This window comes from Falco naumanni, chromosome 12, assembly GCF_017639655.2.
Source record: "Falco naumanni isolate bFalNau1 chromosome 12, bFalNau1.pat, whole genome shotgun sequence".
Lineage (NCBI taxonomy): Eukaryota > Metazoa > Chordata > Aves > Falconiformes > Falconidae > Falco > Falco naumanni.
The window spans coordinates 17,487,954-17,513,756 of NC_054065.1; the positions used below are offsets into that span (position 1 = coordinate 17,487,954).

The 25,803-nt window shown below is 39.0% G+C and overlaps 1 protein-coding gene across 3 annotated transcripts in view; it reads right to left on the reverse strand.

The window, feature by feature from the left end:
• The window catches only part of PRKCE (protein kinase C epsilon), a 293,940-nt gene that overhangs the window by 13,435 nt on the left and 254,702 nt on the right, over positions 1 to 25,803 (reverse strand). For all 3 annotated transcript variants that reach the window (XM_040612167.1, XM_040612169.1, XM_040612168.1), the window contains 3 exons: positions 16,771 to 16,909; positions 14,204 to 14,392; positions 9,065 to 9,211 (listed from right to left, as the gene is read on the reverse strand). In XM_040612167.1, the coding sequence (XP_040468101.1) occupies positions 9,065 to 9,211; positions 14,204 to 14,392; positions 16,771 to 16,909 (475 nt within the window). The remainder of the gene's footprint in view (positions 1 to 9,064; positions 9,212 to 14,203; positions 14,393 to 16,770; positions 16,910 to 25,803) is intronic.

The window sequence follows — 25,803 nt, forward strand, 5'->3', positions numbered from 1 at the left end:
TGGCAATCACAGCTAAAACCAGCTGCTGCAAGCACTGGTTCTGAAGAGAAAAAAACCCAAAAACCAAGACTAACTGAATAAGCAAATTCTGGGAAAACAGAACCTTGTTGATTCAAACAAACAACACTGAAATCCCTTAAAAGTACCAGCTCAGTTACTCTTGATTCCTCTTAAGTCGTGATGCAAACTGCACATATGTTCCTCGAAAACTATATACTGACACTCAGCAAATTTAGTGGTTGTACGAAGTGCCAAGCTAGCTGAAACTTTTGAAATCAAGATCCTTTACTTAGCTGAGGGAAGAGGCAGAAGTTTTACAGACTTTCTTGCCCTGCCCAGCCACATGCTGGACCGATGGGCAAGGGCTACGTTGCAGGTAGTTACGGTAGTGTTGTTCACAACTGGGTACTGCAAGCTCAGCTGAGATCTTGAACTTCATCGTTTGCCAATAGCCAATGCTTCTCAATCAGCCGTGACCTGGCTGACACTTGAACCAGCAGCAGAAAAGTGTAACTTTTAGGAACCAGCTGACATGAAATACTCTAAAATTATACCTTGTGGCGGGGCAGCATGCAAAGAAAAGTGTTGGACTTTAACTATTATGGCTGTTTGTAACAAAAATGCTGTCCTGAAGTCCACATTCATTTTTCTTTAGTTTTTCTAAAGGATATATGTTAGCCATTCTGAAAAATATTCTTCCCTGTTTCTAAATTTTTTTTTATTTTGTAAACCAGTATTAATCACCATGGTGTCACTCTCAGAAGAAAGCCCACTGTTTTCCTATGCCTGAAATGCCTGAAGCAAGTGGGGAATACATAATGTGCAATGTTTAACAATGGTACATGAGGGTCTGAGGTCTCAAGATCACTCTCCAGTGTTTTGTCTAAGCAGTAACACTTCATGCAAAAGCATGCAGTATAGCCCCTTGCGTGCCCATCTGCTAAATGCTCATTGCCATGCACTGATGACTGAATGGAAATATATTATGAAACTGAAGGGACACCTCAAGGTTATTAGGCCTAAAAATGGACCTACCTTGACATTTTCCCCATATTGAAGGCCTTACCTTAAAGAGGGACATTCACACTGAAGCAAACTTGAAAAGAGAGAACATTTATACAAAAAGAAATTTACTTGGCCTGTAATTTCTTATGTTCCTTTTGGTGCTACTGAATGATACTGCATTTTACAGGGCTTCTTCCCCACAGCGTAAAGGCAAAGTCATAATTCTGCACGTATGACGATACAATCCACTGTCACAAAAAGATAGAGGTGTGCCAAAAACCCCCACCAAAACAGTGTCATGACTTCCCAACACCAGGTTAAAAATCCCTTCTTAAAAAGTAAAAAAAAAAAATATATATCTTCGCCTGTTAGCAGTCATGTATGAAAACAAATCTGAGATTACAGAACTTATGTGTCAGGCTAATATAGTTGAAAGTTTTCTCCAGAAACGTGGTCCCTCTTTAAGGATTCCAGCCATATTTCACAGTAAGCAGACGACTGCTGCAGCAATTTAAACGCACACCTCTCTAACTGAACACATTTTTGGGAGCTGTTCAGTGAGGCACCCACCCATGAGGCAGGTGCGGCCTCTGCCCGTTTGCCTGTGTAAACAAGCCAGCGGCACACTCTGTAGGTGCTGAATTGTATTTGCTATCCCAGTTTCCAAACACTGTGGGCATCCAGCTTGTCATAAGCCATCGACAAAGTGTTGCCAAAATTTTGCCAGTTTTTCATTCATTTAGGGGAGGGGGGGAGGGCGGGGAAAATTTCCAGTGCTTGCTTACTCCAGCTGTAACCCACAATCATTGGCTAGGTCTAGATTTTCATATTTGGGAATGATTTTATTTCAAACCTTTGCTGCAGCACAAAACTGAAAGAGGACACATTGCTGGCATCCTTAAGTCAAGACCTAACAAGGGAGTTTAGGTTCACAAGGAAACTGCATACAGACAATGTGGCTCAGATCGTGATAACTAAGGGGGGAGGGACTTTAATAATGGTTTATTATTATCTTAAGAGTTGCCAGAGCTGAGAGAGGTGCAAATTACCGTAGGAAATTTGAGACTGAGGATCAAGATGAAATCTGCTAACACTGAGGTCTGGTATACCATAGAACACTCTTCCAAGGGAAGTGCTATGCATTCAGTCAATTTAAAAGCCAGGCTGATCTTGAGCACTGGGTTTTTAACACTTCTCAGGGATATTTCTTCACTGTCACAGAACTTTGCACTAAGCATCCCCTGAGATCACCACAAAGTGGAAACTGAGGCATGAAAAGATTAGGTGATGAACCCTGGACCACACCACAAGTTTCCAGAAAATCTGGTAGAGGAACTTATGTACCTTGCAATTCTCCGGTTTCTGATTTAACTGCTAGACCAACTCTCTACCCCTGAGAAGTCAGAACTGAAGAAGGAACATACAAATATTCAGAAAATATTCTCAGTGATGTAACAGTAGGAATGGAAGAGACTACAAAACGAAGGGAGTCACAGTAGATTAAATAAATGGGCCAGCAGCAGCTGCTGCTGCTCCATACCGCAAGTTACAATTCTGCAATAGACTGTCTTGTTCATTTTGTTCCTAATGCTCTTGAAGAAAGCGAGCTTTTAAAATGGAAGACCAAGGAATTATGAATGCATAGAGGAAATTAAAATAATGTATTGTTCTGTGAAAGCTGCACGTTCACAGTACATCATCGTAATGTGATTATTTTGTTAACTTCATCTCCATAAAGCCACACTATGAATGGATTGCCACAGGCACTGATAAAGCCATTAGGGATGAAACTTTGGCTTAATTGCTAAAAAGAAATACATATGGCAAACATCTGTTTTACCAGGCTTTGTATTACCCTCTGGCTCAGAGTTCTTCAGTTTTTTCATGTTGAGGACATTTTAGTCCAAGTCTCAAATTTCCCCAACCTTGACATTTACAACAGGCTGGATGAAAATGACAAGTCTGTTTGCATGCACGTTTCAAGGGTTGACAGTAAAAACCCACCCTGAAAGGACAGGACTGTGCTGTGGTGGGAATGCCCTTGGTGCACAGCACCTAACAGCTTCCTTCAGCTCACAGCTCCTCGCAGTGCGTTGTGACCAACAGCATAAGAAACAGGAGAGTGATTTTATTGTGCTGGTCTAAGTCTACAATAACTAAGAAGAAATCCCTTAGAGGGATGGAACATTTCTCCTTTGAGGAAAAGCTGAGAAAGTTGGGGTTGTTCTGCCTGAAGAAGAAAAGGAGACCTTACCGTGGTCTTTCAATACTTTAAGAGGGCTTGTAAGACGGGGACAAACTGTTTAGTAGGACCTGTTGTGATAGGACAAGGGGTAAAGTTTTTAAACTAAAAGAGGGCAGACTCAGACTAGATATAAGGAAGAAATTTTTCTTGATGAGGGTAGGGTAGTGAAACACCGACACAGGTTGCTCAGAGAGTGGAAGATGCCCCGTGCCTGGAAACATTCAAGATCAGGCTGGACAGGGCTCTAAGAAACCTTATCTAGCTGAAGGTGTCCCTGCTCATTGCAGCAGGGTTGGACTAAATGACCTTAAAAGGTCCCTTCCAACCCAAACTATGCTATGATTCTATGATTCAATTAAATTGATGCTCACATGAGGCTACCACTGACTTCAGTCAAATACGCAACAAATTTTGGACAGTGATGTTCTTCCATGCCTGGCAAGTATGACTGGGTTATCATGTATCTTTATGCCACTTGTGCACACCTCTCTGAGCTTCACTGACTGATGTGAGTGGCGTGTTCAGTCTGGAAAGCCTGCAGCTGGCCAGCTGTGCTTTCAGAAATGGCACACAATTTCTTGCAGGGAATCTAATAAGATACGGAGAAGACTGAGGAAAAGGCAAAATACAACAAAATATACCTTTGCTTCACTGTTTCAAATATAAGTTTTGCCAGTAAATAAGCTTCACTGTTTCAAATATAAGCTTTGCCAGTAAATAACAACTTGGCACAATATAAATTTCATCAATACACATTAAAGGTGAAGCAGCAACCTGTTTCAATTGCTGTTTTTAATGCATATTTTATTATTTGGTATAGGACAGACAGAATCATCCCATCATGTCACTAAACAAGATCTACCACACCTACAATCATATCAATGACTTTGGTAATAAATTAATTTACTGCACCCTTGTTTTCACTTGTAACGTGGCAAATGCATTTTGAAAACTGAAATAAGCAATTCAGCTAAGCCAGGAGCATAAACATGGAAACAAAAAAAGACAGAGAGCAGAGAATCATGGAATACTATCAAGGCCTTTGTGGTCCTTGGGCAATAAATTATGTTGCAAACCACAGCCTGATCTTATGGTTACCGATTAGGGAAATTTCATTCTCCAAACAGAATCAAATTCCAGGAAGGACACATGAGACAAAATATCTCAACGTAGGAACAAAATGCCTCAAAGGGATTTGTGTCTCACAACAGTGGCTGTGGAGAAAAGATATCTGTCTGCACTAAAACTGTACTTATTTCTTGCATATTCAATTACATATTCAGTCTGCATTAAAAGCAGCAGGCAAGAAAAATATTCAGAAAACTTCAAGACAGTCTGTGAAATTAAGAATTGGGTTTGAAGAACAGCAGAAATGATCTTCAAGAGACAGTGTCAAGGTCACTGGAGCTCAGGTGTAACAAATATCCTCTTCATAGCTGTCCAAAAGTTTGCTTGATTTCCAATGGACGCACCCCAGAACGACTACTTTTTCTATAGTAGCCTAACATTTATAATAGCTCTACATGGAACAAGCCCTCAGTATACAAGCCCTCAGTATGGTAAAACATAATATATATGTGTAAATAATTTTGCCACTGAGAAGCCTCGTAATTCTGGATTTATGAAAGGAAGGGCTGGTAGAAAATATGCATCATAGGAGGTGTCCCCAGTGCATTTTCACCCTTTGTATTCTCTATTCCAAGACATTAAGCTGGAGGAGCAGCCAAAGATCCTTCACAGCAGGTTTCAGGGCCATCAAATCTGCTTCCATTGTCTGTACTTAGCACAACCTGGTGTGGCACTCCTGTCACTGCTTAGCAATCTAAACCTCAGCCATTTGTACGAGTGCTCTGCCCAGGGCACTCTTGCAAGCCTTCAGAAAGTATAGTCTCTTTTTCAAGGACCTTTTAGACTTCAGTAATTTTCATTCCAAGGCTGAAAACAGTTAGGAAAGAAATTGCAGCTTCTAAAACATCACTAGATAATCAAATTATGTACAAACTAGAAGGACACTGATGGTATAGTTCTGGTATAATAAGGAATATATTTGCATCCATCCACAGTGTGAATGAGATTTTAAAAAACCACAGACCTCAAAAGTCTGGCTAATAAACAGCCATGCCGTGTTTCTTCCAAGTCCAGCTGAAAAATTCAGTCTTAAGGCTGGCAGAGCTAAAAAGACATACTTGAACAACTGAGAAGCACAAGCCTTACAGCACCATGTAATATAGCTCCTCAGAAAATCTATTATGGCAGAGTAATAATAAAAGGTAACAGAAGAGGAAGATGGCTGTGCTAAGCAAGGAACTTGTGTGTTTTTGGGAGCAGTGGAGTAGTGAGGAGGAACTGAAGCAAGGTGTTTCCACACTAGCACCTCTGTGACCTCCCTTGGCAGATTATTCCATTGTCTGATGGGACCTCAGTGTTTGACGATTTTCTCTAATGACTTTACCTGTTTAGCATCAGCATTTCACATTGCCCAGAGCTCATTCGAATAGATCCTATGGATATTTTTTTTTTTTAAAGTCTGTATCATATAGTAATTATAAAATTTCCCCCCTTAGTCACCTTAACAGTTGGTCAGAAAATAGATGAATATTTGTGTAAATATATGCATTCTTGCATGAGCAAAATTTTGTATGTGCATGCAAAACCCAATTTGAATGCACAAATGACTATATATGCATTTTATGCTTTTTTCCTACTTACATGTACACTCACATAACATGCAAGAATGTCTATTTTCTGACTAATAATCTGGCCTCTCTTCTCATAGATATTTTCACAGAGCTAGGCTCCCCGAACATAAGATTAAAAAAATATATTTTTAATCCCCTTTTAATATTACAAGTCACTTTTAAATAATCAAAAGTCCTTTATCAATACTGAAAGGTGTTAAAAACCAGAAAACATCCCAAATGCAGGCATTAGTTATGTTTTTTCCGTAGTTATTCCATAGCTATGGAACAGTTAAGCTTGTTAATCTGAATCAATGAATCTCAATGCTACACCCACAACTGAATTTAGAGAGAAACTCCCTATCCAGATTTTAAAGCAGACTTTATTTCACTAGTGTTCACCTTCTTCCCTCTTTCCTGTATTTTTCAAAGTGAGTGCAATCTCTAGCTTGGCAAGTATCCAAAACCATCTTTTCAGTATTTGAAATTTTTTGCCCTAGATTCCTTTACCATTTCTGAAGGTGCATAATTAATAATTAAATTTTATTCAGGTGATCTTCCTCTCCAGCCTACAGATATATCACACTTTACTTTCCAACTAATAAATTGTTCAGTTTTAACAGAACAAGTAAAAATTTCAGTATGATCCTGCCCAAAAATTACAAAACAACAAAATCCAAACAACTGCAAAAGTTATACAGCTGGTAGATCATAAACATAGTGTAAATATGTAAGGTATATCCTTTCTAAGTGTAGCAAAGTTATCAGTAAAAGTTGATAGGACCAGGTTACTGGGGAATAGTTTAGCAGACTGCGAACATGAAAGTAATAGGGATGCCTGTAACAGACTACATATTACCTGAATTCACCACCATAAAAAACAAGAGTTCAGAAAAAACCCAAGCATACAGAGCTACTAAACTGCAGGAATCAAATTTGGTAGAATAAAGAAAGTTGGCGTATATAATATGGAAAGAAGTAGTATGAAAATCTGATGTTACAGAAGCAGCCTGAAGAAAAATGAGAAAAGGTGTAAATAGAGATAAAATCATCCTAAAATTTTTTAAAGAGCAAGCAGCTGTCTTGAAAATTATAAAAAGGACTACGTCAAAATAATCTGAAACCACTACTAAAGCTGAAATAGCCAACTAAAATACCATTAAAGAAAGCAGAAAAGGACAAAAGGAACAAAACAACAGAAATTAATAAAATAGGAATGACTTTACAATGTAACAGAAGTGAAATAATTACCAGAATGAGAAAGAAGCTGCACTGAGAAAGTATTTATATCAGCAGTGAATAAAAACATCTCACATAATAAATGCCTCCTGACTTTTAAGAAGTACCACTGCAGCAGGAATACTTCGAAAAATAATAAAGGCCTTGTAAAAATACGTATTGTCAAAGGGACTGTGCATCTTGACCACGAAAGGAGAACAGCCAATAAACAGACTAGACCTGAGGAATCTGGGTCTTGCTAGATGCAGGCATTAAGTAAAAATTACTTTGGAATTGTGCATCCTGATTTGGTAACTGTCTTACTGATGAATACTAAGCAAAGCAACAAAAATTACTGTGAGATGAAAGGCCAAATTTGTTGAAAACAGGCAAAGAGCTACACACACGCGACTCAGCTGAACACCAACTGGGGCTGGCTGTGATCACTGGAGCGCTGTGGAACCTAACTGGAAAGCAGTTAGTTGCAGTATTAAATAGGCTTCAGACAGATACTAAATGTGGTTAACTTGGGGTTTACACTTCCTGCAGCAGTGCAGAGACTTGTAGATCAGCTCAGGCACTCGGTGCAGCCTGGTCACACCTCCAGAGCAGAGCGGGGCAACAGGGCAAGGGAGCCAGCATGACCTGCTGGCTGGACCCTTTCCAGGGCAGGGGCTGGCTCAGGCATCCCTCTGCCTGCAGCTACCACATTACGTTTCCATTCTCAAAGAAATACATTAAAAACTTCCTCATATGATAACACTGTATGTTACTATTACTCCTAGAAAGACACTCATAAAGGCTAAATTTCACTTACAGCTGTCAATCTCTTTGGGCTCTTTCTGCATAGCTACAGAGGGTGAGACTTGTCCAAGAGTGGGACTCTGAGAAGCTACGTCAGGCTCCAGTTCTGGACAGGCTGCCTCACTGCCACCACCTACGCAGGCAACTTGGGGACATGCATCTCACTGGACTAAAAGTAAATGCATTAAATGCAACAGACATCAATTGTGCAATAACAGAGGGGACTTTTTCACCTCTAAATTTAAGTTAGAATTCAGTGTTGAGCCCAAAGGTGTTTGTTTTTTTTGGTTTGGGTTTGGTTTGTTTTTAAATACCTTTGTAAACTACCTAAATAAAGAAACAAATAAGTATCTTCATCATATTTACCGTCAAATCAAACATTGTGATTAGAAATGTGCAGAGTCAAAAGACAAAAATCAAAGGATTTATCATAAAATTATTCTCTTATACTGTTCAAGCACCAAATTAACTGCACACATTCTCAGCTGAAAAGCTGACATTTGGTGAACTAAGTATTTTCATCCAGAGGAAGACAAGAATAAGTAAAGTATTTTTGTTTGGCTTTTGTAGTTTCTGCATGTGGAGCTGCTCTTTACATGTTATTGCTACTTTAAAATAGAAATACTTGATTATTACCCAGGAAAATATAAGCACACCAATTTATTTAACCACAATGCCCCAGGAAGCTATTTTTTCAAATATCTTCAGTTAAAATATTAACCAGAAATTCTTTCCTCTGTCTTTCACTGCAAAATCTAGTGGCCATTGGCAATGCAGGACTGTAGCAGAGTTCACACAGAAAATACAGTATATACTCAACTGAAATAAACTCTTACGATCAAGGTATCTTTAGGAACACAGGAAAATAATTAAAACAGGGCCTTGAACCCTCTCATGGTTTATGTGACTGAACACGGACATCTTCCTGTGCATTAAATCTATTCCTGACACTTACCTTCACAGAAAAAATGACGAGGCAATCTTTTCAGTGCACTTTTTATGTTACTGTTTCAATCCCCAAATGTTGCATCAGATAATCTCACACCTCAGAAAAGCCAACAACTAGATCTATCAAACCAAGTTTTCTCTGAATGTTACGCAAACTGCTACTTACAATCCGAGGTTTGAAGGGTGGCTTGATTTTCCTTTGTTCTAGAAGAACCCAGTCAATTTCCTTGAAAAACGGATGCTGCTTAATCGCGTCTTCCCCATTTTGTGATGCCACACAGCCAAGTCGCTTATTGGGGTTTTTTGTCATGAACTACAGGGTGGGAGGAGGGAGAGGAAGAAAAAGTTAAAACATGGATGGCAGTGGCTGGAAACCATTTGCAGTCCAATTACACATTTACAATTCCTAAAACCTAGATTTTAGAGACAGCCTCCTTTCAGAAAGTTATTTTTTCTGTACGAACAACAAGGATGACCCTCTAAATTTCAGAGGTACCAGGCAAACTAGGAGATTCAGAGACTCTGAAGTGTACGTTTCCTGCAGGAAGCTCTTTCAACTGATTGCTGAGACCTCCTAATTTCATCTGGCTGGGAGTGCTACAGGAACAGTCTCTTTCAGCACTTCTAGTTCCAGCTTTGGCCAAAAATACTCAAGGAAAGAAAGAAAATATTCAACCCTCCACAGACATTTCCAAACAGATAGTCAGGATAGCTCTTATTTGCTCTATCTTAACTAATATTTTGGGGGATAGGGCTTACATATTATGCTTACTGTTGTTTATTTCCTTTGGATATGTAGGTTTCAGAATCATACAGTTCATTCAAGCAGACACACGAAAAGCCATAACCTTCCTACTAATTTCTAGGATTTCATTCTAATACAAGCCAGAAGAGCACCTGGAGCTATGTCAATTGCCCATGTCCTGTTTCAGGAAATACATGGAGTGATCAGTACCAGCAGAAAGCTTCCCTCATGACATAACTTGTACCTTGCCTTTCATTTTTAGCACACTGTTAGTGGCAGCAACTGGAAGCACCTGGAACTAACTGGCCTTCTCTGGTGTGGCAATTTCTAGACTTCTCACTTTCAAACTCTTACTATTCCTTTCAGCAAAAAGCTGCACAACCGGTGTAAGACACTGATATCAAACGATGGTAGCTGATAATATTTATCCTAATTTTGCTCTGTTATTTCTTCCTTTTATTAGCAATTGCTCTACTTATTCCCCAATGCGTGTCGACATAGAGACCTTGTAATTCAAGTACCAACAAATGCAGTTCTTGTACACATCACACACTCATATTATAGAATTACGCCAAACTTAGCCGTACATTTATATGGAGCCATTATTATAACATTTAATTTTTTTAAAAAAGTGTACACATGAAACAAAATGTGATAATTGTCCAGTGCCTATTTAACCTAGGTACCACATTATACTATATATCTGTAGAAAAAAGACACCCTTACCAAAAAAATAAATTACTACAATGCATACCCTTGCCTTAGTACTCCAGTTACTAGATAAGTGGATACTGAAGCCCTTAAGATGGTTTTAGATAGCTAGATCAACCATCCCCAGGAGAATACCATTGCTATGATTTTAATGATATAACATAGATCAGCAAGGAAATTCTCTCTGTTTTCTGACATACATGCACCACTCCAAAGACAATCCTCTTTGGTCTTGTGTTCAGCTGCTCCACAAGTTCTTTTGCAAGTGGACAAGTCGTATCTAAACTACAGGCCATATTTTCAATGAGCAGGAGAAGCAAAGGTTTTGAAAGGATTACTGTACTTTGGTGAGGTCTCTTGGAAAACCACAAAACACATTCCTACATTCCTCTGCTTTATTTCACCTCCAGGACTGGAGCGAGCAGGCCAGGAACCAGCAGCCACACATTCTGTAGAAACAGAACACTGAAACTACAGGATACGCTTTTTGTACCATATAATCCAGGTATCAAAGAAGTAAAATCTGATCCTAGTATCTGCAATGTTTTATCTTTGTTTTAAGCCAGAGGCAGGGAAAACATCCGAACATGTAATTTTTAAGAAGCCCAGGACACGAATATATAACTAGATAGTACAGTTTAGTACTGTACTTCACAGACTTCATGGAACTTGGAAATGCATGATCAGGGAGAACAAATTTTAAGAATGAATACTTCAACAAACAGAATTATCATAGGCAGATACAATGAAATAATCTCAAACTTCTTAAGTGGACTTTTAGTTCTATAAATTTCATCCTCTGGAATAAATATTGACTTTTTTCAGCTTCTATTTCTGAAGCACAAGCTGAAATTTATTCCCTGTTTATCAACAGCATCAACAATGATGCAACTGTGAGGGCAGAGACAGCTGTTAACTGTACAGTGTTGAAGAGATGGTTGCCAACGGAGCTGACAGCCACAGACATTAAATGTTGCCTTTTTGTTTTCCCATATTAAGGCAGGAACCTTCTTTTATGAAAAGAGAAGCTTTTTGAGATCAGAGTTCCTACTGACTTAAATGACAACAGGAGACAAAAGGTTGCTGACATAGCCATGCAACTTGGGGCCCAAATCAAGAATCATCAGGCTCCCAAAATTTTGCTTCTTGAAATAAATGGCACAACTTAAAAGCAGTGTTTTGCTTCTGTACCTAGAGATCAGTCACCTGGGTACACAGTGAACACACACTGCAGACACAACCTCTCTCCATTGCTTGCAGAGAAGCACAGAGCTAATTTCAATGAAGAATTGTTTTCCCTACCAGACAGGAAAGAATTTTAAATAGCAATTCCTGTCAACTCACAGAAAGAGGACTAATAAGATCTGTGGGATTTCATGGGATAAGCAATGTGCTACCTTGTAGTGCTGAGCTGTAAAATTATCCGCCTTAGTGTTTTGTTGGAAAAAACAGGAAAACTGTTTCTTCAGAAAATACAAAAACATTGTTGCTTAATACAAGAGAATGTCTTCTTATTAAACTTTCCTTATATGCTGTTTGGAGGAGTGTAAAAATACACAGTTTCTAAAGAATAAAACCCATGTCTCAAAGCACAATGTGAGGAAACAAAGTGTTCCAAAGTTAATCCCTTGCTACCAGTCAGCAGTAAAATACATAGACGCCTCTTTCTTTCCTCTGTTTTTCCTGTTCTTCACTTAACAGAATGTGGACAAGAATCAGATGAAGAACACAAGTTTCAAATATGTTTTACACCATAGCTGCATAGGCAGCAGGTTGCTAAGTATAAGGAGGCACAGCTCCATTAAATTATATCAATCTGTGCCAACTAAAATCTTGCCCAATAAGGAATGCTCTACTATTATCGTGCAATCCTATTTAATGGATGCAATTCTCTTTTTAAGATTTATAATGGCATTAAGGATTAACTTTAGACAGAAAGATGTAAAAGAAGTGCTACAACTACAGCAAAATACAAACCACCATGCCTAGTATCAAAATGTAGACCCAGGAAAACAGCCTCATGAAAATTTACAGCAAAGTCAGCTTTAGAAGTAATTAGAGGATTTAACACCCTTGCACTTACAGTCACAAAAGTACACAGCTCACATCTGCAGCCCAGTTCTGTGTCTGCATTTATGTGGTTAATGAATGACATGTATAACACAAACAGATATCTCACTTCTTGCACGACCAATGAGATAACATAGTTAGGCTCTGACTGTCAAATCTGTTTCTCCCTTTTCTCTGTCAAATAAATACCTTCTCCTAATAGTTACAATGGCTCTTACACTACACACTTGGCCAAGAGTTAAACTCTTCCCCTCCAACAAATGTTTCTGTGATTGAGAATAACAGAAAGATCGGTTAATATAGATTCACTGAAGAAGCCTGTGGATGACAAAGGAACACAGATCTTACAGACTGTGAAAACAAAACATTACCGAAAATCTCTTGGACTTCAGTGAAATTCAGATGCAGACATGAACATTGACAACAACCCTTTCTCTACGACATGCCCCAAAAAATACCCTGAATCCTAGGTATCAGCCTGAATTCTACAGCTCAAGTCCATACATTTTAATTGCTGAACTGAAAATAGTTGAAAGGTCTGGAAACAAAAATTGATGCATGAAAGTATGATGTCAGCTAATAAAAAGTCATCAGAGACCTATCTGGGGGGAGACAGGAGAATATGTGCAAAGGTCAGCATTAAATCCTCCATGTTCTCACTACAGTGAATGGAACAAAAGAGATATTCCGGCAAACATTTCTGAGAGGTTTAACTTCGACTTCTGCTTTTAATCATCTGCTAGAGCACCTCCCTCTCTCAGCTAGAATGAGCCTGAAGATATTTTCATTAAGAGATCAAGATGAACATTTCTTCCGAAAGTGTTACCTGTCCACTGGTGTTAAAAGCAGAATTTTTCAAGTTTTATGTAAAGTTTCAAAATGTAACCCTGTATGAAGATCTCTGCAGGACTTTACCAGCTGCCCTCTTAATTGAAAGTCTCCCTTACCTTACTGCAGATGCTGAAAGAAAAATAGATGTGGAAAGGTAGAAATTTTCCACTTTCAAAGAAGATGGAAAAGTGGAATTAAAAACCTATGGGATTGGCATACTGCTTCTGTTTTGTTTTACTTTTTATGTTCGGATGATACTAGTATAGAAGAAAGGATTTATGTCAGTGTCATATTAATGAAGTAAACCTGATTTCGGAAAGGCAGTCTGAAAACTGAAGTTACCCAGTAACACATTTTGACTGATCCAAAAAATTGTGGCATTTAGTGACTCACATTTCTGTCAAGTCACTGAAAACCACCAATCAGGGCAGAAACAATTACACCAGAGTAAGACTGCTTTTCAAAGTGTTATGTGAACTATAAAATAGAATATGCAACTGCAAATAAAGGGCTTTCAACCTATCTTGATGATAGGGAAAGAAAGGCAGAGAAACAAGAAATTTTTTAAGTGGGTTAAATAAAAACATTGTTTCTTTAATTATGTAGTGCTTCCCCCACTAGTGAACATGCAGCATATAAAGTGCCAAAGTGATAGCACAGTTCTAGTTGGTTGGGTTTTCCCTGAAACATGAATCTGCAGTACACAGATTTATACAGTGTACAACTGCGTGGAATACAAACATTCTGTTCCTTTCCCACAAGCGGTGTAATTTATCCCAGGCCCCATTATCCTAACAGTGGCACTCTGAACTGTGCTTGAACTCCCAGCGGTGACTGCTCTCAACAACTTTCAGCAAATTCAATTTAATCAAGTAACGCCCCCCCCCCAAAAAAAAAAAACAACAAAAACATGAAGAGGACGAGGAAATCGAGTAATGGAAGACTCACTGCTTTTAAAATGCTGACGGCTTCTTTACTGAGCCAGACTGGATACAAGACATCATCGTGGAGGATGGATTCAAAGAGATCATCTTCATTGTCAGCTTCAAAGGGGGGTTGCCCAGCCATCATTTCGTACATGAGAACACCCAGAGCCCACCAGTCTACTGATGGGCCGTATTCTAACTCCTGGAGGATCTGGTACAGAAAAAGAGATTGGATTGAATAGACAAGTTAGATAAAACTCTCGGCTGCACACTTGCTGTTTCAACATAATACACCCCTTCTTTCCAACAGCGCCTAAGCAGGACTAAATCCCACACTGATTTCAGCAACAGCAGGCAGGCATGGTTTCTTACGCAGGCAATTTGCACTAAACACAGCTAAGTGTCAATGCATAGTTGTTCTCAGAAGTACTGACTGAATTTATCAGTCCCCTGAGTAAAAGAGTATGCCCATGAGCAAGAGAGCTGTATATCCTTCCAAACTGTTTAAAGCAGGTCACGCTATAGGGGGGAAAAAAGATCACATATACAAAACAGATTGGTGGAAAATGTGAAACATTTCCTTGTCTCTATCTTGAACAAACAAACTGAACCAGCTTGTAATGCTGCATGGCGCTCATCAGAGAGATTTATTCTAGTCCTTTAGGTAGGGCTGAAGGAAGCCAAAAGCATTTTTGTTCAAGTTCTTTTTACAGCATTAAAACGCTGTATAATGCATGGCTGTAGCACTCACTTTAATTTCCCTCGCTTTCAGAAAAACTGGCTACCACTCCACAACTTTTCATGTGGCACCAATTCAACATTGTAGCAAGTAAATTTAAGTGGGGAGTGGAAGGTTAGCATGATGGAGTTTTATTGTACTACCTGGTGTTACAGAACTAGTGTCGTACAAGTTTAATTCCTGGCTACTTTTCACTGAGAAGCTTGTAGTTTGGCTGCAAAGTTTCAGCATGACAGGGGACTGGGAAAAGTAGAGTGGGCAACTGTCTAAGCTGTCTGCCTTAAAATGAGTTAGAATGGCAACAACTCCACCACCCCCTTAAACAACACTAGCACTACAGTCAGAAGACATGTGAGCTCAGTGCTGTATTTGGGAATCATGACCAACATAAAACCAAATTCAGTCTTAACATAAAACCAAAAATGAGTTAACATTGAATACAGAGGTCTGGATCCCAGCCAGATTCTTAGTTGAATGGATATTACATTTTATAGACTTTAATTACAGAAATTTATACTCTTCAAAAATGCACTTTTCAAGTGTTCTGGGCACTCTTGCAACTCAAGTATTGCTAAAGAACAGAAAATTGAAACATACCACCATGATGCAAGAGAAATAGAAACAGGAGATAAACTTCTGCAATTAAGATGACAAAACGGAAGCCTGAGTTACTGACTTCAGTGAGAACAGGATTCCATGTAAGAGTTCCTCGGATCTTATTATTGCTTTTTTTTCACTAAAAATTTCCAAAGCATTTGTCAAAGGACTCAATTAATACCCTGAATCAGAACAGAATTCATATGAAACCAAAACCATCACACTGGTATTTATTTTCTTTTAAACACCGTAATACTTTTCAAACTCTGTAAGACACACATTTATATCATGATGGTTTGAATATGATTCACACCTTATCACTTGTGCTACCAAAGCTTGACAGCCATGAACACTAACAATAAAGTTTTCTAATTTATCATCTCTAACAAATAATAAACTAACATTTTTCCCTGCTGCAAATTTATGGTTGATGAAAGACAAAGCAATGACACTTTTACATTAAATCAGCACACTGAATCTTCAGCCAGAAGATGCACAGGTTACTAACTAAACTGAGCAAAGTCTGCCTAGAAGACTAACTGTACAATACCAACTCATTTTAGGCACTTGGAAATCCATCTCATAATATTACAACTTAGGCTACGTAAAATCTGCGTGATTCTCAGCCATTTCTTTTACTCAATGAATGGCTTGAAATTACTTTGGGTGTTGCCAATGGATATGCAGCATACATATGGAAATTTTCTACCTTTCTATGCAAGTCTATATTTGCTGTTCATCCATATGATGAGAAATACCACAAACACAGTATCTTTCACTCACAGATACTTTAAAGAATGGAAAAAAATTATATTCCCACAGGGACACTAGGCAAAATGACACCAAACATGGTCTCTTCCATACGAATGTGCCCTTCTAAGTCTCATGAAAAATTAAAAAAAAAAATTATAACTACTAAAGACCAGTGCTGGCAGTACTCAGTTGCGTCTAACACCTTAAAGGCTAGTAAGTGCTTTCACAATAATGCCAAGTCAGAGATGAGTGTATGGAGAAGAATACTGTTAATTCAGGAAACAAATAATAGAAAAAACATGCTTTGTCACTTCTATCAATGTGAAATATTGCTTGTGAGCAGTAATCAATTTCTGCAAGATTACCTAGGCAAAACTACACAACAGCCTAGTTTGCATCTTCTACTGTTTTCATCTACATGCACAAAGTATCTAAAATTACACATGTAACAGTCTGGTGAATGATAATATCCGTATTCTTAGTACAGTGCAAAAAAATACCTCCGGAGCTATATAGTCAGGTGTGCCACAAAAGGTTGTGGTGGTCACTCCATTCAGAATCCCTTCTTTGCACATCCCAAAGTCAGCCAGTTTACAGTGGCCTTCTGCATCCAGAAGAATATTGTCCAGTTTCAGGTCCCTGAAATAAAAAGGCCCAAAATTAAATCAACTCTCAAATTTTGATCACGTACTCTTGAATTTATTCATAAAAACACGGAATATGACAAATAGATGGTTTCACAAACACCACTGAGAAACCATTCTTCACGTGTGCATGAAAAGTTGGAAGCAGTCACTAAACAGGTCACCTAGTTAAAGGCAATAAGGAAGCAGGCAATGACAAGCGTTTTGCAAGACCAGACCTTTACTCCCTCTTTAGCTGCATGAAAACACGGTTGTATTCAAGACAGCATGGAAAATGTTTGGAAAAGAGCTCAGTCTTGTTTGCTACGAATCTAAAATGTGAAATAGGTCAACAACGTCTTATGAAACCCTTCTCAATTTCTGCATTAGCACAAAGTAAGGAGTACCAATTAATCTATACTCTGTCATATGGGTTGAATTAATAGGCATTTTCAGACTTGGATTATTTTGAATTGGATTCTTAATGCATACCAGCAATTCAAAGTTCAGATTGCAGTGAGAGGGATGAAAACCAACAGTTCTCATCTTTGGGAGCATTCTTTTCTGCAGTTTAAACCTGCTCAAAAATAATCTCACAGGAATATTTTGCATTCATTGTTAAACAACACATCTTAGCAGCTGTCTCTGTCTCTCCATTGTACAAATGTCTTTGTGTCAAAACCACACAATTCTTTGGTTATTAAACTGGGTGAGGTTAAAAACAGGTTGAGAAAGGGATATCCACCTTTCCTGTCTTGCCCTCTGTACATTTTCTAAATATACCATTGATGGTCATTGCATGTTCCAACACAATAGATGCTAGGTACTGTTTAAGTTACCTGCCACTCGCTTTAGACTAAACTACAAAAGCCTCTAGAAAGTCAGTGCATAAAAGAACACTCACTTGCATGAAAAGACACCCCAATTAAAAACATTTTATCATGTATAATTAATAAACCAAGCATAAAACAAAGGAAACACCCCCACCCCCCACTTTTATTGCATGGATCATTTTATGTTTATACTCCTGTCTAGGCTTTAGGTACCTCTGTCATGTATTAAAAATACACAGTAATAAATGAAGGCATTGTATGTATGAATGCAAACAAAGGTGAGAATCAAAAGCAGAACACATGTCTTTGGGTGAATTTGTAGTAACTTTCTGATCAGAACTTTTTTCCGAGAATAATTAGAAAAAAATCTAATAGGTAGAACTGAAAAAAAAGTGTGTAGGCAAGTTCTAAATGAGATAGAGGAACAAAATCCCATGCTGGCCTCTGTAAAACAAATTGCACCCCAAAAGCTTACAAAAAGATACAGTTTTTTTTGCAGAAGTCCTTTATGCCACCAAATTCCACCTGAGTGAAGAATGAGAAGCCTTCACCTTAGTCTGAAGATTTCTTTTGGAGAAACGTCTCCCTATCAGACACCAGACTTCGGAATTGCAGGTGCTGCAACATGGTGGAAGCTTTCACACACATTAAATGATTAAACAACTCTTCCAAGGCTGCATTATGTTAAGGGGTTTTGTGGACATGTCCAAGGCTACAGTAAGCTGGGATTTTCCCAGAAATGCTCTTTTCTCCCTATCAGCCAAATTTCAGTAGCTAGATTTTATTATTTTTTTCTTTTGACACTTTTTCAAAATTTTCAAATATGCTGGCCCACATTTAACATATATTTCTTAGGCATGCACACAGGACAACATAAAAATCAGGTATCTCTGGCACACAGTGGACTTAGTACTCAAGGTCTGCATAATCATTGGACATTTGTGCAGTAAATCAGACACTTCTTACAAAGAGGTTTGTGCATGTACAAGAAGTCTGACATGGCAAAACAAAGTCAGATTTACCTGACTAACAGTAAATCCACTGTCTCCCACACAAACTAGCTTTACCAGGTATGCTTTATGTAGCTGAAGCATATACTGGCTGTAGAAATGCTTGTTGCAAGCAATATGACCTACACCAGACTTGGCTATCTCCAGTTATGCTGCTCTTGTAGGTCCTCAGCTGGTCACCCATGTAAGGTCCCTTGAAGCAGACTACATGTTTTATCATTTCTTAAGGTCATCCTTTTAATGAGTTCCTAAATAACCCAAGATCCAGCTGGCTACAAAATAATCCCCTACATCTAACCATTTAACCCCTCAAATAACCACCTTTTCCCATCTCTGGAAAGTGATTTGCAAGAATTGTCCAACACCAATGCAAGGGCAGATATCAGCAGCTTTATTCCCCCAAGAAAGTCAAATAAACAAAATAAAGATTCCTGCTCCAAACATCATGTGCACTCCCAAAACCACTGTTCCCATGAATTACAAGTGTTACAATCAAAAGACCTCCATTAAGACAAGACTGTAATATAAAGTACAACGTGATCAAGGAGAACAATAGGACAAAGCTCTTGCAGATGGAAGAAGGAAATAAGCTTGTAGCTGTTGCTTTTAACCTTCCAAATGCACTGTTATCTTGAATATGCCTAAGCTAAAGAAGAATACAAGCTGTATTTCAAAAAGTCAAGATGTTCAGATAAAGAAATCAAAGTATAATTATATTTGATGTAATCTTGGAACCACTTTCAGCCACCATCTCAACAGACTGTTAAGAAGATCATAATACAAATCATTATGACAGGAACTGATGAAATTGAAGAGGCTGCTCAGAATTATGGAGTGGTTTGGGCTGGAAGGGACCTTAAAGATCATCTAGTTCCAACACCCCTGCTGTGGGCAGAGACACATTCCACTAGACCAGGTTGTTCCAAGCCCCATCCAACCTGGCCTTGAACACTTGCAGGGATGGGGCATCCACAGATTCTCTGCACAACCTGTTCCTGTGCCTCACCACCCTCACAGTAAAGAATTTCCTCCTTATTATATCAAATCTAAATCTACCCTCTTCCAGTTCAAAGCCATCACCCCTTGTCCTGTCACCACATGCCCTTGTACACAGTCCCTCCCCACTTTCCTGCAGGCCCCTTTAGGCACTGGAAGGCTGCAGTAAGGTGTCTCCAGAGCCTCTCTTCTCCAGGCTGAGCAACCCCAACTCTTTCAGCCTGTCTTCAGAGGAGAGGTGCTCCAGCCCTCTGACCATCTTCATGGTCCTCTTCTGGACCCACTCCAACAGTTCCATGTCCTTATGTTGGAGGCCCCAGAGCTGAATGCAGTACTGCAGGTGGAGTCTCATGAGAGCAGACTAGAGAGGGGGAGTCACCTCCCTTGTCCTGCTGGCCACACTTCTTTTGATGCAGCCCAGACATGGTTGGCTTTCTGGGCTGCAGGAGCACATTGCCAGGCCGCATTGAGCTTTTTGTACACCAGCACCCCCAAGTCCTTCTCCTCAGGGCTGCTCTCAATCCATTCTCCACCCAGCATGTATTGCTTGGGATTGCCCTCACGCACATGCAGGACCTTGCACTTGGCCTTGTTGAACTTCTTGAGAAGTTTAATACCAGTAGATTTTTATTATCACAAAGTGCATCATAGTTTCAAAAAGAAATTTGGAAGAGGCTAAAACAACAGCAGCATGGCTTCCATTAACATACAGATGGGAGGTTAAGAGGTAAGCTGGGAGTCTGCCAAAGTTCCACATTCATAGCTAGCCCACAAGATTATCATAGTCCAGAAAAGTACTTGCATTGAAAGCCATTCAAAACCATTATTTCAATGTAAAGTTGCCAGATTTAAAAAAAATAAAAGAACAACAAAAATCTGAACAAGAAACTCCACAAAAAAAACACCCTAATTATGCAAGTTTGGACAACGAAACCTTAGTTAGCTAAATAAATGCAAGAGAATAGGTAATGTGCTATTTAGCACCTCACAGGAAAAAAACCCAAAAAACAAAACAACCCCAAACCTAAACCAAAACAGACAGTGATGAGGAAACAAATGAAAAAGTAACAGAAAGAGAGTTGTCAAGGAAGGTTGTCTTTTCAGAGCAACAGTGTCACTGGAAAAATAAGTTTTAGTTTAAGACCCATTATCTCCCCAGAACTGTTCTAAGAAACAGCCAGTTCTCCTACATCTCAAAAAGCTATCACTATCTGGAATGTAAATTAGTTGTCTGTACATAACGATCCATTCTGAACCATTTTGTGTTTTATTTGGTTCCTGGTATTAGCGCCAGTTGTCTACCTCTAAATCAGAGCACACCAAATAGTAAGTGTCCAATAGCTCAATGACAAAGGTCTATTAAATCCTTCTTTTTCTCATTTTGCATTCCTTTTGTAGGAACTAAGAAAGTCATCTGTGTCTGACAAAATGAGTTCCTACAACCTGAGTAATTACATGCAACTGCAAACAACCCAACCAGTTAAGCCAGGAAAGTGCCCAGATCACTTGAATGCAGTAATGCTACATTAAGCTATTTCTCTCCTTTGTTTGTTTGCCAAGGCACTTTGTAAAGTCAGTTCAGTTGACTCGAGCAGTCAATTGCAAAAAAATGTTTTGGTTTTTTGTTTGGTTTTTTTAAAATATTTTTTTCCTCTTTCTCAGAGAGCTTGGAACAGAAATTTAAGCCTTGGTTTCTATTTCTGGATACCTGCCAGCATCACAATCACCTCAGAAGCTGGAATGATTGGCAGGATCTCAAGAAAGGATCAGGATTATAACAGAAAGGTTTGTGCAAGTCAGAACAGCAGGTAACCTGTGAGAAAACTTCCTCTACGCTCATTCCTTCCTCCACCCACCAGTGCCATGAGACCCTGACTGTCCTGGCTTCCTACAAATGCTCAGTGGATGAGGACGTCGCAGGACTGGGTTCTTACAGCCTGACTCCCGACAGCCGTGATAACAGTGAGATAACCACCTTGTATGCGTGGCCCTGTGTGTCACACATGTCATTTCGATAACAGATTATTTTTGTGTTGAAAGTAAGGCAATTAAACAGTCAAAATGGGTTTTGACCAGTAAAATCAGAAAGTCTGCCAAACATTACTAACAGTAGCCTTTGAACATGGTAAACATTAGTGACTAAATAAATTTATATTTGAAGAACAAGATCAAGTAGCTGAGAAACATGATCACAAGCTGGTTTAAGCAATCACTTTACAATGAAATATATCCACAGCATCTGCTTCCACTCTAACTGTTGAATGAGCAACAAAACTAGAAAGCAATCACATTTCACAGTGTGGGTTAGAATGAGGCATAATAATTATCTACAAATAACAACACTGGAAGCAAGAATATTTCTTTATAGGATGAAAGTTCAGTGAAGGACTGTACCTTACTAAACATCTATAGAACATCAAAGAGGAAATATTCACAAGCAACACAAGTCTAAAGTACGTAGCTATGGAACAACCATTTTATTTTGGTGGCTTTCCACTGCAATAAACCCTTTCAATAGTGTATTTGAAACCATTACCATTGTTCCCCTGCCTGGGAAAATCACATCCTCTCTGCAGGCTTTAAACAGACAAGCTGTTCACAGAAGAAACCACAGAAGATAAAAAGGAAACTTTCCCCAACAACATAGAAAACCATCAGAATCATTCCCTAGTTACTCCAGTTATTGAAATTCATGACTGAAGGTAATATGTTTATTATATCAATTAGCAATTTCAACAAGATTAATTTTCTCCCCAATTTAATTAAGGTAAGACTTCCATATTCCTAGAATCACTTTCTAACTTACTCAGTGACATCCAAATTGCTTTTGAGATAAAGATGCTCACCTGAAACAACAAGTCTCTCCTGTACCCAGCACAGATTTATTCTTTACTATATTTTTAGTTAAAGTTGCATTTTCAACATGAGTTGCAATCACAAGCAGTAAATATCACAGAACTTGGATCATTTGCAGCACACTCTGAAATTGCATTTTCTGGAAGACTGATAAATTCACCAAAATCTTTTTGTTTCTTCAAAACCATTGGTGTCCTCAATTTATCAATAATGAATGTACTAGGTTACAGTCTAAACAAGATAGTCATACATGGAACTGGTCAGAAAACAAAAAGAAATGTCAACAATTTTAATATTCTGATGTTAGCTTCTTCAGTGATTAGCTTTCACCAACTTAATCTGTTTCAATACCTAAACTACAGGACAGATACATTAGGACTGTACTCCACTAGTGGATTATTTTGTTGCTTTATTTTAGACACAACACATTAGCAAGGCTTTTTGCCCACCCCCCTGCAACAGATCAGAGATAAATGGGAAAATCAAAAATGTAACTTCTAAGAAAACATAAACTAATAATTTCTTCCCATTTGAAAAAACGTACGGAAAAGAAGGAGCCCATATTTTCTGATGTTACTGTGCATAAATATGCTGTAACAGCAGTGTAATTCAATGTTTCTACCAGTTGATGTGACCTCCCTTGCCCATGGAGTAAGGACATGCACTGGACTGTTCATGCTTATAAGTGGATTCATGACAGTAGGGCAGTTCTTGTTATCAGGGAGGAGCAGGGGGAAACCTGAGTGAGACCAATGGCGAGAAAAAGATGGTTCTGCTGCTTTTGTTTTTGTAGAAGATCTCAGGAAGTTTTGCCTGTGTTTATGTGTAAATCTTGGAATTTCTCTGCTTTACTTTTATGTTGGCCCATTAAATAATTGTTTGACTTATGATACACATTTTCTTTGTCACTGTTACAGGACTCAATATCATCAAAGAATGAAGACACTGTCTATCACAAAAACTATAGCAGAGCCATACTCAGCAACAGACAGAAAAACCTGCTGTGCAGATTTGAAAACCGCTGGTTTTCAGCGGTGCTATGTTTGGAATAAAGCGAATCCACCTCATACTGGTGTGTATCAGTATGTATAATGGCTAGAGGCTCATGAATTAAGAGCACAGACTTGGTTTCAAATAAAGCCAGAGCTACTATAGCTACTTTTAATCGAAGAAAACAGTGATAGTTCAGACAGCAGGGTAAACTTTAATGGGAAGCGCTGACTTTTAATGTGACCATAGTGACACTGTCAGGCATGTTTATTTTTAAAAACACACACATTTACTTTCCTTCGATAACACAACATCCATCACCGTGCCTGTTGCACAAATATCTTGTGGACTAAGGGGGTGGCAGAGATGGGAGGAGGGATGTAGCAAAAGGCAGTTTGCTCTCTACCCACCAAGGACATCAGAAGGAGATAAACACACAATTACTATCTGTGGCTCTGCAAACCCTAGCTGTTACAAGGCAAAAGTATGGCTTGCACAATGTATAACATCACCTGCTCCAGCAATGTCTACCACTGAGAGAACATTCAGGTCAGCAAGGTCTTGAGACGGAAAAGGTGGCTGCGCGTTCATTATGTGGCCCTAACTATTTACTGAAGTCTTAATGACGTATTGAACAAAGGTTTAATATTCATTTCCAGTAGCTTAAGGAAACCAATGAGTTTTCTGGTAGCATAAAAACATTTTCTATAAAATAATTTCCATATATGGCTTTTTAATGGCTTTGACCAGAACTTTATTACAATTGTCGGTAGCAGTGTAGGACATTACAGTGCCTGATCTGCTTATCTCGCTATGCGAAGTTTCCTTAAAATAATGTGCAGACAAATAAATATATCACACTTAACAGCTCTCCTTTGTGTGGCTTTTCCTTTCTTATTATTTCCACGTTTTTATTTGTGAACATAAGTGAAACGCGTACAAGTTCAAATATGCGTTATGTAAAACATTCTCAAAAACTGGGTAAGCACAGAGGGAAGCGTTTTGTATTTATTTTTCAAGAGAGGTTTGCTCTTTACATTCGCATCACACTGCTTTATAAACCTCATCCTTCCATGACCCCTACCTGGGAATGCAACGATTTTTCCATGTCCTGAGGCAGGCATGGGATGTAGCACTACAGCTGTGCCTCCTGACTTACCCTGCTTATGTGCTTTGTGCTGGATCCCAGGGGCAGCTCTGCCTTCCCACCGCCTGCAGCTTTTGCCCCAGCCGTCACGAATGGAGCTGCCTTCATATTAGGCCTATTGTCCAGGACAAACAATCTGCCTCAGAAACTTGCAGCTAAACTAGACAGCAAATGATTTTCTCATTTTGTAAGGCTTCTTGAGACTTTACAAACCATTTGTGTTTCACGCTGGGTGAAAACACAGACTGTCCAAAGCTGTTTGTGAAAGTCGCGTGCGAACAGCCGATGGCCAGCTGCTTGGGCCAGCGCCTGGCTCGGAACTGAGCGGAGCTGCCTGGCCACCCCGGTCCCCACCACCCCCAGCAGCGCCCTGACGTTAAGGCTGTGAGCAGTTCTCTCGGGTTATTTCCTTCCTTCCTTTCTCGTTGCCTCCACTTTGGTTAAAACCACCATTTTAAAACCTTTTCTCTTGAATAATTTAGCTGAAAAAATTCTAACTGGCTGTACATATTCAGGCTGGGAATGACGGGGTGAAAGCTGTGCTACCACTGATGATATTTACTTTTTCACCCTCTGTTACAAAGCCCACGTGTGAAGTCATTGCTAAATATGTAATGTGATAAACCCCCGTCCTCACTGACACCTCTGTGATCCCACTGAGACAATAGAGTCCCCAGGTTTATCCGAGGACTGACTCAAGCTGCGGTATTCTGCTCTGTGGGGTTCAATGCTTTGAGCTCTTATTTTTATATCTCAAATAACGTAAAAATAAGATTGCATATTATAACAATAGGTTAGGTGGAGCGCAAACAAAAAGTGCCTACTATGTATGTCTATAATCCTTTTAAACAAAACAATACTAAATCGTTATTTGATAAAACCACTTGATGAAAGGCAGTGATAGGATGGCATGAAGCTAGAAAAGCTTGTCAGATCAAGTCTCAAAAACTCAGTTCTGAAAAAATCCAGCCAGAACCTTAGAAAGAAAATGTATCCATTGACACATTAAGTTCGGATCTGTTCAAAAGTTTTTCTTTGGAAACCAGAAGCAATGGGGTTTTTTCTGCAGTGACATTAG